The 15,038-nt window shown below is 34.4% G+C and overlaps 1 protein-coding gene across 1 annotated transcript; it reads left to right on the top strand.

Annotated features, from left to right (window-relative positions):
- Positions 1-3,643: 3,643 nt before the first annotated feature.
- On the top strand, positions 3,644-10,615 carry LOC133675484 (ABC transporter A family member 7-like). Its single transcript, XM_062096881.1, has 18 exons — positions 3,644-3,912; positions 4,033-4,414; positions 4,515-4,573; positions 4,679-4,835; positions 5,167-5,286; positions 5,388-5,509; positions 5,792-5,941; positions 6,623-6,785; positions 6,862-6,987; positions 7,083-7,166; positions 7,534-7,895; positions 8,298-8,498; positions 8,851-8,960; positions 9,062-9,146; positions 9,458-9,586; positions 9,688-9,793; positions 9,879-9,967; positions 10,184-10,615. Exons 1-18 carry the CDS (start codon positions 3,829-3,831, stop codon positions 10,481-10,483), a joined length of 2,829 nt encoding a protein of 942 aa, XP_061952865.1. The 5' UTR covers positions 3,644-3,828; the 3' UTR covers positions 10,484-10,615.
- The last annotated feature ends 4,423 nt before the right edge of the window (positions 10,616-15,038 follow it).

The following is a 15,038-nucleotide window of genomic DNA, read 5'->3' as shown; positions in this document are numbered from 1 at the left end:
GGACAATAGTAGGTATGTGATTGATAAGATAAACCAAGGTTTCAAAAGCATAATTCCAAAACTATAATGGTGCTTTACATTGGCCGAGAAGAGCATGATCAATTTCTACAATATGCCTATGACGACATTCAACTATACCATTTTGTTCATGAGTATGAAGACAAATTAAACAATGATGAATACCAATTATTTGGAAGAAAATACGTAACTTGTGGTATTCACCACCTCAATCAGTCTGAATAGATTTATTTTTTAGCAAAAATTAGGGCTCAACCAAAGTTTGAAACTGATGAAAAATAGAGAAGACATGAGACTTCACAACAAGAGAATAATACCATATATATTTTGTATGAGCATCAACAAAAATAACAAAATAAGAAAAACATTAGAAGAAAAAAAAGAGCAGGGCCCTAAACATCCCTAAATATTAAGTCAAATGAAGTAAAAATTTTATGGCCCGTAGATCCCAACACCAAATGGGATGACTTTCCTAACATACAAGCTTTACTCTAAAATAAAAAATGTCTAAAGGTATAAGCAATTTTATTTTTTGATACTAGAAAAATGAAAATATAGGAAGTAGGATGAATTAATCGACAATGTCATAGGTCAGCAGAAGCAAAGATGCAAAGAGACCAATAAACTTGAAAAATTGACGTGGCAAAAGACTTAGAAAAAATATAGAGACCATCTTTACTCTAGCTGAAAAGGAGCAGTGCTTTGGTGTTGACATCCTTAATATAAAACACAAATGAGTGAAATTAAAAATAAATATTATTATCAAGGCAAAAATTGTGAACAAAAAGTAATGAATTTTGAATATATGGTACATGGAGAACGTTAGGTAAAATGAAGGTCTGTTTCGGTGTATATAACTTAGTATGTCTAATATTAAATATGAAAAGGCATTTACCATAACTAACATGCAAATAATCATTATAGAGATATGGTTTGGACCTTGTCAGATTTACAAGATCAGATGTGAAGTGTTGATTTGCACTAGTGTCAGGAAACCAATCCACATAATTTGTTGAGACAACATTATTGAGCGTAAGATTGACATTAGGCTGTTGTCCATGACTTTGAAGTTGAGAACAATGAGGGGCTGAATGACTGAAGATTTGACATAGCTAGCACTTGACATTAGACCACTATGAAGAGCCATTATTTTGTTGGTTTTGTTGCCAATTACCCTGCCTCCAGTTGTTGTTTGAAGAGACATAGAAACCCTGAAAATCAGACCTAACATTAGTGTTGTTATAGTTACTGTTATAATTATTACGCCAGCCTCTACGAGATCGTCCCCTACCATAACTAAAATTATAATTGCTGTTATATGAACTAGAGGGTTGATGTTGAGCATCATGAGCTGATGGTGGCTGAGTTGACATAAGTAGTAAAGGAGCAGTGTCAACAACATCTATAGAGTGAAGAGAGGTCTTGTGAAGGAACTCATGAGTAAGAAAATGACAATGAAGCTCAACATACAAAAAAGTTTCTGCCTTGGCAAAAAAGCTTCTTACCAGGTTCTTGAACTCATCCCGAAGACCACAAAACAAATACAAATTGAAGACCTCTAGTGAAACTAGTCGGCTAGTAGTGGCTAATTTGTCAAACAATGTATTTGCTTTTTGAATAAATACAGTGACCAAATCATCACCTAGATTCACGACAGCAGCGGAGAAAGCTCTTAAAGTAGAGAGAGAAGAAAAAGTCTGCACCGTAAGTTGAGATGAAGAGTCTATTGGAGAGAAGTATATAGAGTTTTAAAGTGTAATAGCTCTGATATCAAGTTGAGAATAATAAGAGATTTAACCTATTAGTTAACTAATATTTCCTACATGTAGGGTAATTCACAATAGTTAATGTAAAAATTACAACAATAAATCTTTCCTAAATATATACAAGTCTTTAAGATGTAATATACTACAATATTAATATTATTATAAAATGTTGTTTGAACTATACGGATTCAGTCTTTCAATCTTTATATATATATATATACTGATCGTTCGTTGTCTCCTAGAGTAAGTAACGATTAAAAAAATGTGGAGGAATTAATGAAGCAACCGAGTTATTGTGTAAGAATATTTCAAATTCAAACCATGTAATAATTAATTTGTGCTTAATCTTTTGAATGGTCAATGATTTGTGAATTGCTGCTTCGTTTCAGGAACATTTCATTCACGTTGGCAACCAAGTACTTGAAGATTTAATAATAATATAAGGCTTTCTCAGAAATTAATTAACACAGCATTACTAGCCAGATGTTTTTCAACTTAATTTTATTTCTTTTGTAATTGAAAAGTCATCACGACATAATATATAGTAGTATAAATATCTTTCTCTAGCTTTGATCCTTGACTTGGAAAATATCTTTTATTTATTAAATTTATGAGACAAATTGCGGTTATCTTGGCCTTGTCTCTACCTTAATATTTTTCCAACGGTTCAGACATTTTCCATGACTCATATCATTAAGCTTCTAACAAGTGTACTTCAATGGAGATAGGTTGACTTTTTCAAAGATACTTGATTGTCTGTATTAGAAATATTCTTCCAATGCGTTTCCTTCCATAGTACTGCCTTTTGCCCCTCGTTTGTTATGCATTATTATTATTTTTCTGTATTTAAAAATATAGTAATATTATATTAAAATAATATTTTTTTAATTTATTTTGATATTAACATATTAAAACGATTTAAAAATATAAAAAATTAATTTTAAATAATATTTTTTAAAATTTTTATAAAACACACTTGCATCCGGGCATGTAGCCTCTATAATTCACACCTCCAATTCAAAAACTGCTGTGAAATTAAAAAACCTCAATCATTTAATATCTATTAGAGCTATTTATCTTAAATCATTATAAATAACTTTAAGGATTTAAGTTGATGGTCAAGAAGGTGTTTATATATATATATAGATTTCTTGAATTTTAGAGAAATATATTCCTTTTAAATTGACTACTCTAATGCAGGGGTGGATCTTTGAATCATCTAACAGATAATTTAGTTTTAATTAATATATAAATTAGGATATGAGTTTGATAAAGTATGAGATTAAAAATAATTATTTCGAATGCCCATCGGTCACCCCTGCGAAGAATATAGGGACCCATTCCCCATGGATAACCGTCTCTCAATTATTATATTAAAATCCCGACACAACGCATTTGACCCAACTTCCAATGTCATCAGCTCCATGCAGTTCAGTGCTCCTGAGAGCAAGCTACGGGGGCACTTTCGACATTTCACGTCAACAACCCTGAACAGTTAAAACGCGTGAGGGGCATTACGGACAATTCCGACGAAGGGCAGTTTCGGTGGCGAGCAAAGATGGGGGGCCGCCCTCAAACCCAAATCCATCCAAAGTTTTTAATTATTAGTGGTAGTGAAAGTCAAAGGAGCCCAATTCCATTGCCAATCCCGTCGAGTTTGTTTGTTTTTTTCCTTTGAAAATTGTTTTTAATATTTTGTTTTATATTAAATTAATTTCTTTCATTGTTTTAACACGTTAATATAAAAAAAATAAAAATCAGAAATTAATATTTTTAAACAAAAAAAATATTTTAAAAAACCACCACCTTAACCTTCCGGTAATCCAAAATATTATATTGCCAAAAACGCAACACTGTTAAATGGAAGAGCTCAGCAGCTCCATTTTTATATAAAGCTTAGCCGTGACATAACCGTTGCCATTTTCATTCTGCTGTTATCTTCTGGTGATCGGTTCATAGCCAAGCCAAACAAGGTTAAAGAAAACAAGGGAGGGTTTCTTTCTTGGCGGGAAATAAGATAAAAGCTTGGTTTTGGTTATTTCTAATGGCGGATTTGGATTCATCACCTCACACAGCAGCATTCTGGACTCAAGCTGATGCTCTGCTTAGAAAGAACTTAACTTATCAGGTGAATTAGTATATATACAAATCTACTTTAATTTGTTCATAACATATTTCCTTCCTCTCCTTTCCTTTCTAAACCAAAAGGCAATGGTTTTTACGCAGTGCTTGCTTGTTTGTTTTGCAGAAACGAAACATTAGTGCGAATTGCAGGCTAATTTCCTTTCCATTTGTGCTGTGTGTACTCCTTGTTATCACTCAAACACTGGTTGACAATCAACTAAACAAAAAAAGTAGCAAGTGTGGTTGTCAGTGTATTGATACTAATGGAGATGGGACATGCGAGACAGTCTGTGGTTTACAATTCTCAGATTTGGATCAATCGCCTAACTGTCCTATTCCTAGTCCACTCAAGTGGCCTCCCTTGTTACAGGTTCCAGCTCCTCAATATCGTGCCGTCAGAAGTGCTTCTGATCCTTTTACAGATTTGCCTGACGAGTCTTGCAGACAAACTGGGAACTGCCCTGTTACTGTTTTTATCACTGGAACTAATCAGACACTTGGACAAAGTTTGTTTTCTTCTTTATTGTTTTTCGTGCCATGGAAATGAATAATCGAATAATATTTCATCTTAATCTTATTTTTGTATTGTAATTTTTATTTTTATAGGTCTGGCTGCGAGTATGTTCTCACCTCCTTCCCCTCTTAATTCCACTAACAGTGTGCTGGTTAGTTGTTTTTAATTCCTGCTGCTTCATTTTGATATAAATTCTTCATCTTGCTCCCTTTGACTATTTTAATAAATGCTCCTGACTTTCTCCAAAATGTTTCAGGGTTCAGATTCGGAAACTAGACAGGATAGTTTTCTTGATCCTGCTTTCTTCGAGGATTCTCTCTATAACATTCAAAGCCAGTGCACATCGAATTCTACAGTCAATGTTTCTGTTTCTCTTACTGTTTCTCAGTCGCCATCCTTCAACTTCGTAAAGGGTACTATAAATTTACTATCGCTTAGCTGAAAATCCTGCAAGTTATTTTGAGAGTATTGCTGGAACATGGAGATTCTAATTGTCACTGAAGGAGATACATGGAGATCATTAATTATAACTTTTAGGTTCACCCAATCAACTTTTTTTTTTTTAATTTCTTTGTTGGGAATGAGTTTTAGCAATCCAGTACAACGAAACACCAAATTATTTTGTAGTAATGCACGAAAAAACACAAGATTATGGAGCAATGCCTCGTTCTCTTACAAGTACAAAAGATTGTTTTCATGTGAGATTCTGATTCTTGTTTATTCCCTTATTGACTTAAAATACAGAGACAGTATGTGTTCCAAGTCTAAGCTTGTGGCGCAATAGTACTTCAGAGATAAACGACCAGATATTCAGGGGCTATAAAAAAGGAAATGCAGAGAGGCAGTACAACGAGATACTTGGAGGTTGGTCTTTCTGATTTCTATATATATATATATATACACCTAGCGTGTCATTACAGCAGTCCTATGCTTGGAGAAATCTAACTACTTCGTTCTTTCTGCAGCCTATGATTTCTTGAACTCCAACGCCAATACTTTTAATGTGAGCGTGTGGTACAATGCCACAAATAGGGATACTGTTGATGGACAATACTACTTGGTGCGGTTACCACGTGCAGTAAATCTGGTATGCAGAGTACCTGTACTGCTTACTCTATTAAATCTGTTTTCCCTCAAAAGAACAAGGCTTTATTTGTGTTTATAATGTGTCCAAGAGTTTGCACCCTTTATAGGATTTTTGTTTAATCTAAATTATGCATCTTCTTTCTGGACTTGGAACCATTCACAGCAACTGTTATGGGATTTCATTTTTTCCATGCCCTGGTTTTTATATTTATTTTCCATCGTTTCCGAGCTTTATATCATTCTCATCAAACAATGATACAAGCTGATGTTTCTATCTTCACAGGTATCAAATGCCTACCTTCAGTTGTTTCAAGGAAGAATGGAATTAGAGTTTATCAAAGAAATGCCTAAACCTGGAACGAAGCAGAAGCTGGATATCGCATCTCTTCTTGGCACTCTCTTCTTTACATGGGTTGTCATACAGCTATTTCCTGTAAGCATATGATCCAATGCATGTCAGCATTTATTTATTTTGAGGGCTACATTTTTCTTGCAATTTTTGCTCAAACCATACCAGTCCGACACAACTAACTTTGTTGGCAAAATGGGTTAGAAATAGCTGAGGATTATTGTATTTGATCATGACAAGTCTGATATTTGAATTAACATAACTTTGTCCAGATCAGTTTCCTCCTTTGAAAATGATAACCAATTTCTGACAGGAAGCATTTTAATCCATGTAAAGTTGAAAGACTTCATATGAGCAAAAACATTTGATCTATCAGGTTAAAATTGTCCCATGGTGGGACATGTAGAAGTCATGAACTCGTAGTGATGAAATGATACATAGATTCTTTTGTTTGCATGGCTTTTCTTCCAACAAATGCCACATCCTTAATGTGAGCTTTAACTTAGAATTTCATTTTGAAAGTTTCATTTAGAGGTTAATGGCTTGGAAATATATCCCAGATTCGTGATTCTGTTGTCTACAATACATTTTAAATCGTGGATCTTTGCAAATACAATACCACCTTACCCTGGTTTTGTTCAATGATAGAATGATCAAATATGGACATGCATTTGTTACCTAATATCATGGATGGATTATGAAAATAGCGTTTACTTGTATGTACATTTTCCTGAAGTAATCTGATCTTAATTTATTTTGCTATAGGTGGTGTTGACAGCGCTGGTTTACGAGAAACAAGAAAAACTACGAATCATGATGAAAATGCATGGGCTTGGAGACGGGCCTTATTGGATGATTTCTTACATGTATTTTCTTGTTATATCTGCACTATACATGTTCGTTTTTGTGGCATTCGGCTCACTAGTAGGTAGGCATTACTCCAATCCTCAATGCTTTCTAATTTTTGCCTTTGCTTCAAGTTACTAACATGGCTAAATTTGCAGGTTTGAAATTCTTCACACTGAACGACTACTCCATCCAATTTGTGTTTTTTTTTCTCTATATAAACCTGCAAATTTCCTTGGCGTTTCTAGCCTCCGCATTCTTTTCGAACGTCAAGACTGCTACAGGTTTGATGCTAGCTGTTTGATTTGTTTGTTAAACGACATTTACTTTAATATCACCTGGTTTTCTTGTTCCTGACAGTTGAACTTGATGATTACAGTTGTAGGCTATATATGTGTCTTTGGAACTGGGCTTTTAGGTGGCTTTCTTTTCCAGAACTTCGTTGAAGATACTTCATTCCCAAGTAAGTAGAAGAATCTGTGAAACCACTGGCCTTCTAAGTTTACTAATGGTGTTGATGGGAAAGAAACCCAATGTTCGGATTTTATGCTACTGCATGTGCTGATGCAGTTGTTTCATTATCTGAGATTTAACAGATGTGAGGAGGCTAATGATTGTTTATAATTTAATTTGTGATCTTTTTGTGAATGTAAGATACTGGTAGTAATCAATTGTTTGCTGTGCAACCTATTATGTAGGTCTATAAGTCTTATTGTCCACCAGTTGCTGCTGTTGGTTGTCAATGCGCAATAGTTGTCTAGGTTTTACATATTGTCTGCTTCTACTCTTCGCCAGCTTTACTCTTACGGATATTGTTTCTCTTGTTACAGGGGGATGGGTCATTTTTATGGAGTTATATCCTGGTTTTGCTCTATATCGTGGTTTGTATGAGTTTGCGGAGTATTCTTCCAGTGGCACCTCTATGGGGACTGATGGCATGAAGTGGGGAAATTTGAGTGCAAGTGAAAATGGGATGAGAGATGTGATGATTATCATGCTTCTTGAGTGGCTTGCGCTGCTTTTTATAGCATATTATGTGGATCAAGTTTTTTCATCTGGAAGTGGAAAAAATCCCAAGTATTTATTGCAAAAGTTTCGGAAGAAGCGTCCATCATCTTTTCGGAGGCCTAGTATGGGCAGGCAGGGATCTAAAGTTTTTGTTGATATGGATAAACCTGATGTCATTCAGGAGGTAACATTTCCTTTTATCTAGTTTTAATCACGAGTAATCATTTCAAGCTAGTGCCCAAGTCTCTCTGTAGATTCTGTAGGATGAAATGTAAAACGTCATACTTTTGTTTTGGCTGTAAAAAATTGCAGTCTCAGTTTCAATTGCAGTTTTTCCCCCATAGTAGATTTTCTCTTCTTTCAGAAGAATCAGAGTATTTATCAAACAGTAAGTTTTTAGATGGAATAGCTTATGCCTCTAATCATGGCAGACCTAGTGTTAATACTTGATGGTGTTTTATGAACTCCAATTCATGTGTTTGTCAAATACTAAACTCTATCGTCTGATCTTCAAATACTTCTGCGTCAATTACTCATAGTCAGTCATGTGTAGATGTTAATTTTGTGCACACCCTTTTGAATGCAGAGGGAGAAGGTTGAGCAGTTACTGCTGGAACCAACCACCAGTCATTCCATCGTCTGTGACAACCTGAGAAAGGTGTATCCAGGAAGGGATGGAAATGCAGAAAAATTGGCAGTGAGAGGATTATCTCTTGCTATACCTCGAGGGGAGTGCTTCGGCATGCTTGGTCCAAATGGTGCAGGGAAAACCTCTTTCATTAGCATGGTCAGTGTACAGCTCTTGCTACTGTAATTCCATTGTAGAGACCCGACCTTTTTTGTTACGTGTGGTTTACCATAGTTCTGTCATTGACGCTAAACAAGAAGAAGAAGAAAAAAGATTAGAACTAGCTTTCAAGCACTTACATTATTCTCGTTCTATAATAGTAAATATGTTCACGAAAGGTCTTGACCGAATAACCATCCCGAGCAAGGTTTATGTGGCCATTGTCATTCCTTCGCCATTTATTGAGTTTCTTGAGAGTTCTTAACGGGGAAAAACCTTCGGTTTAACTAGTCTTCCTGAGAAAGTATAATCAAATAAATACTTATATCTCTGACTTTATTTTGTTGATTAGATGATTGGGCTCACAACGCCAACCACGGGGACAGCATATGTTGAGGGCTTAGACATTCGGACTGAAATGGATTGGGTTTATACCAGCATGGGCGTGTGCCCGCAGCATGAGTAAGCTAATTCTTGGCTCTGTTTTCTTCAAGAAATACATTTTCATCTTCAGCTGGAAACCTGACCTTTTGTTCTGTTATTTTTTCCTGGACAATTCTTAGCCTCCTATGGGAAACTCTGACGGGAAGAGAGCACTTATTATTTTATGGAAGACTTAAGAATCTAAGAGGCGCTGCTTTGAAAAGAGTAAGCCATTATCATCTCATCTTTTAGCTTGCCAAAGATCATTTACTTTCTTCAAGAAGTAGTTAATTGCTGGGGAGTTTTCAGATGGAAATTGTTGTACCCCTATTCCTTGTTCTTTACAATGCATAAAATTGCCTCAGGAAATTCGAATGGAAACAAATTTAACTACTATAATTTAAGAAGTGGAATTTATAATCTTATTGCTGGGGAATTTTCAGTGGATAGTGGAATCAATGGTTTAGTTTACTGGCTCTTCTTATTTGGAAAAGTTTTAAGTCTCTGTTTTTTTTTTTACTATTCTGTTTCTCTAGGCAGTGGAGGAATCTCTTAGGAGCGTCAACCTTTTTAACGGAGGGGTTGCTGACAAAAAAGCTGGTAAATACAGTGGAGGTATGAAGAGAAGGCTTAGTGTTGCCATATCATTGATTGGAGATCCCAAAGTACGTCACCATCTCTCTCAAAAACCTTTATGCATGAATTCTTTGGATTGGCTGTATTCCTTCAATGCTCTCGCTTATCGTAATTCTTGGAAATCTTGCAGGTTGTTTATATGGATGAACCCAGTACTGGATTAGATCCAGCTTCAAGAAGCAATTTATGGAATGTTGTGAAGCGTGCGAAGCAAGACCGAGCAATTATCCTGACCAGTACTACTCTCTCTCTAATAATATTAAAAAAAGGAGATTTTACACCTTGCAGTTTATCTCACGATGCTTGACTTCTTGTTTTCAGCTCATTCAATGGAAGAGGCAGAGTACCTGTGTGATAGATTAGGAATTTTTGTTGATGGAAGCTTGCAGTGCGTAGGAAACCCAAAAGAGGTAACTCCGAGACAATCATTTGTATTTTCTTAGAGATCTCGCATGATTCTTTTGCACAGAGATGCAGTACAGAACACAGACCCAGATATTCATTAGGTTTACTGTAGAATATATCATCTTTCCCTCTTTTTTTTTTTCTTCGATAGATTAGCTGTGCTTATTTCTGATTTTCCTTTTTATTTCTTTTGATAAATTCCTAAAAACCGGCTTTAACAGCTGAGGGGAAGGTACGGGGGATCTTACGTGTTCACAATGACCACATCCGTAAACGATGAGCATGAGGTGGAGCAAATGGTTCTGCGCCTCTCCCCCAGCGCTGAAAGAACGTACCAGATGGCCGGAACCCAGAAGTTTGAGATGCCAAAAGAGGAGATCAGCATTGCAGATGTGTTCCAAGCAGTCGAGGTCGCCAAAAGCAGGTTCCCAGTTTATGCCTGGGGTCTGTCGGACACCACCTTAGAAGATGTCTTCATCAAGGTCGCAAACTCAGCCCAGCATTTCCACACGCTTACATGATTAGATGGTCATGTCATGCTATTTCCATACATTTGATTTATTTCTAGATCTAATGCCCTACTGTATTTGTGAGTAGATATGACATAAGTTTTGAGCATAAATAATATATGGTTTTGTTTCCCAGTTTCAATATTTTCGAGTGTGGGGAAGTGCTCTCCGAGAAATTGTAATCATTGAGACTCAGACCTTGCTTTAGTGGAGGAAATCATTAAATATACAATCACTAGAATTAATGAGAGCTAATCGCAATTTAGAAAAATCAAAGGGTGTGGTGCTGCTCGTGTTCACCCACGACCTTGTTGCCATACTGGTCCATTTCCACATTAATGAGAGCTAACCCCTTTTGATGAGGATGAGCCGTGCATATATATCACAAGCCGCCCCTGTTTCATGAAGTCTATTATAAAGCTGGTCCACGCGACGCCATTGTTTTCGAAGAAACAAGAAAAATATGACACTGTGATTATTGATTTGATCAAGTTAAATAGACCTTAAACCTAATCTATTACTTTATTGAAGCCTTGTAAAATAAAATAGAAGAAAGATAAATTGCATTGAAATCACATGACTATCATTTAAAGGAAGTAGGATGGCTCCATTTGTGTTGTTATAAGTTATTAGAGTCATTCCTAACCTTTTAAACCTAATCTTGTATAGATTGTGCATAACAAATAAGGAACCTTTTCTTTATGATTGATCTCTTCATTTTGATCGATTATGTGTACTCTATTCCCGTGGTCAATCATTTCCTCTTGGTTGATCTCTCTCTTGTCTTCGTTGCCCTTGATTATGAAATTCTTGGCCATTTATATTATTATTGATTGATTTAAGCTTATGTTTTCATGTACAATAGTGAATAATTATTGTTTTCATGTGCTTGACAATGAATATTTATTTTTGGTGTAAGCAACGTCTCCATATTTTTCTTATTTTTCAAATGAAGGAATATTTCTCCCATCATATTTACACTAAAATCAATAAATTGAATTGTCTAAATATGATATGATAAATAACATTGTTTATCCAAAAAAAATACCGATTATACTTTTATATGTATCTAACATGTCAACCAATTATACAATTTCAATCAAAATGTGCTTTGTTTTTTCTTGAACAACTTTATTAACTAATTGTGATTAATAAAAAATCAATTTTTATTTACTATTATTGAGAATCAACAAAAACAACAAACTTAAGTCACAAATCAATAATAGCCTAAATATCATACCTTAAATACAAACAATTAGTTTTACACTTATGATCTCCATGTTAATCCTTTAATTACTTAAAAAAAATAGAGAATGACTTCAAACATCTTAAAACTATATGTGAAGAGTTCTGCAAATACGTTTTGATCTCTTCTCTCCAATGTTTTTTTGGATAAATAACACATGTTCTATTGAAATCCTCTGCTTGAGCAAAGGATCTTAATTAGTATTTAAAAGTGTATTTTTATCAAGGTTTTATATCATTATTTTGCACTTGAAGTATCAATAACTCCTTAACTAAAACATGTTTTATAATAACAAGTCTGATATTATAAGATACCTTTAATTTATGGTAAATGTTCATCTTAAATGCAGGCCTATCACATAAATGAAGGGATTGACTGATGAGTTTAACTACTGAAATTGAGAAGACAAAAAGAGGGTTAAGCTTAGAAAAAATATGCTAGTTCAGTCCAAACTGGAACACTGTTTAGTCATTGGGTCATATCTAGAGCTGTAGATCTTGGATTTCAATTTGGTTTATATGGCTAGAAAGCTAAGACATAGGCCTAAAACATTCATGGAGTCCAAGACTCAATTCTGTTGTTTGGAAGTCCAAATCTTAGCATAAAAAAGAAGTCTGAATCTGTCCTGCAACCCAGACATTGTTCAGTGTTCAGCCTATATCTCGAGTTCTAGAAGTCCAAATGCACCAATTCTTTTTTTGTTGGAAAGATGAGACAATTTCCTAGAACTTTCATGAGACAATCTGTTCAAATTCTGACGTTAGCAATGATGTTTTGTTCAGAAAAGAAGATAAGGATTGTCACCAAGTCAAGATGTGGCCACCCATTCAACAATTAGTCATCAAATCAATAGTTCTGAATTTTGGCATATAAAAGGAGGCATTTGCCATGCATTAAGGCATCTTGGCTTTCAGATCAAGATCATGTTCTTGTTCTTGCTTTCTTTCTTTATATTTTTGTAATGTGTAAGTTTTGTTTATATTAATCTCTTGTTTATGCTTGTCATTTCTTTTCCATTACTTAGTTAACTTATATATTTGTCATGACCCGAATCCCGGATCCATGACTAGCACATAGGCAAGGTTCCCCTCCAAGATTCCATACCTATGCGAACCCAAACTTGCATACAAACTTATCCTAACTCAATCAGATTTCAACGCAACATTAATAACAAAATCAACTTCATAATATAATTGAATTGTCTTAATACAAGAGTTCATATAAATTCATAGTTTTGGAGCACTAACTAGACATAAAGGAAAAGGTACAAATTACAATCAAAAGAGCAGGTTCTGAAGGTCCAACAAAAGTGACCTGCTATCAAGCTATAAGCCTGAAAATGATAAATAATGAGAGAGTGAGTTCAACAACTCAGTGAGTAGATAATGTTCAATACACACACACACACGAGGTAAAACTACAATGAGAAATATATATACAAGTATGGCTCAAGGTTCTTATAGGAAGGTTTCTCAAATAGGCCATAACAAAAATATCATATGGTAAAACTCGTCAGAAAATCAAAATGCAATGAGCATGAGGCTCCGTACTGTGGGATGATCAGTCCACACAGGTCGATGACTCCCCGACCAACTAGGGTTCAGATACGATGTGCACAAAGACTAACACTACCCTGTTAGCATGGGTTTTCTGACTGGCATACCATAGGTTCATAATGATAATCAAACATAAATGTTCATATCTCAAGGCTCAACTCATGACATCAATCAAATGAGGAGCTATCAATTCAGAAGTCAATTCAAAATATATACTGGTTCATATCAAGAATTTAGATTCAACAATTGATCATGCTTTATTATAACAAGGATAATAATCAACATATATATTATCAAGAAGCATGATCCAATTCATATTAACAAATCAAATATTTATAATATTTCTCATGCATATGGAAAACTATCCACTCACCTGACTGGAAAGCAAACAGAAATCAAAAGCAGATACCGAAGGAAATCCTAACGGCGTCCCGCCGGTAGAATATCAGGATTATCTGAATACAAATGAGACATATTCAAGAATGACTCAAAAGAATATATAACCTATTTAATACACTTATCTAAGAGTGTATTCCATAACCCTATATGTTTTTAGACTAAACTAGTTATTTTTCCTAAGAACTCAAAATCTAACGGTTTTCCCGAAATCTAATCCATAATAAAACAAATAATAAAATTGGTAATAATTCACTAAATAACCCTCAATTATTCATCAAACCAATCTACAAAAGCTAATATTACAGCTAGGGACTAATCTGAATATTTATCATATTTTTAAGGGTCAAAATGTAACTTTGTCAAATTGAAGGACCAAACTAAAATTGTCATAAATCCATTACTATACTAAAATTCTGACCATAATTAATCCTCAATTCTGTCCAGAATATCTCATTATACTTTAGGGACCATTCTGGAATTTTACCAATTTTTAGGGTCAAATTGGAGGACCAAATTGAAAGTGTTAAAATTTCATAACTATACAGGAATTCTGCCAATAATTCATCTTTTATTCTGTTCAGAATCTCGGAATATGCTCCAGGGACCATTCTGTAATTTTCCAAAATTTGGGGACTAAATTGTAATTTTCACAAATTAAGGGACCAAACCAAAATTTTGTCATCTTCAACCTCCAACCTAGAATTTCAACAGAAAACCTACTGTTTTTTCTAGATTTCTAACTCAATATTCACCATTTACACAATTCATAACTCAAAATCATCACAATCTTCCATAATCAACTAAATAATCAATTACTCACAACAATCAACCCTGTAAAATTCAATTTAATTCATCAATTAAACCCAAAACATAAATTTTCAAAACCCTAACATTCATCAAAACCGAAATTTAAAGCTTATATAAAACATTTATACATTTATAAACCTAAATCTTACCTTTAAACTTATTTTCTTCAACTCCTTTCTATTTCCCTTCTAATTTCCCTCTTTTCTCTTCTTTTTCTTCTTCTTTCCCCTTTCTCTCCTGCCGATTATCTCTTAAATTTTCAGATCCCTCTTCTTCTTTTTTTCTTCTATTATATTTATTATGTTTATCTAATTACCACACTACCCCTCATTCATTTATACCCACTCTTTAAGCCTCCAAGGGCTTTATAGCCTTTTTTATATCTCTTTTAATTCAAAACATTACAATATTATTTATTTTTTTTTCTTGTTTATTTATGTTTCTCTCTTTCATTATGTTTAGCTAAATTTATTATGTCAAGGTGAAAAGGTTACACTAAAGGTGTAAGAATAAGTATAGTATAAAATCAACATGGACTTCAATGTTTGATAGTAACATG

Source organism: Populus nigra, chromosome 16 (genome assembly GCF_951802175.1).
Source record: "Populus nigra chromosome 16, ddPopNigr1.1, whole genome shotgun sequence".
NCBI lineage: Eukaryota > Viridiplantae > Streptophyta > Magnoliopsida > Malpighiales > Salicaceae > Populus > Populus nigra.
The sequence above is the reverse complement of the archived record's forward strand: the minus strand, read 5'-3'. Positions and strand labels throughout refer to the sequence as shown.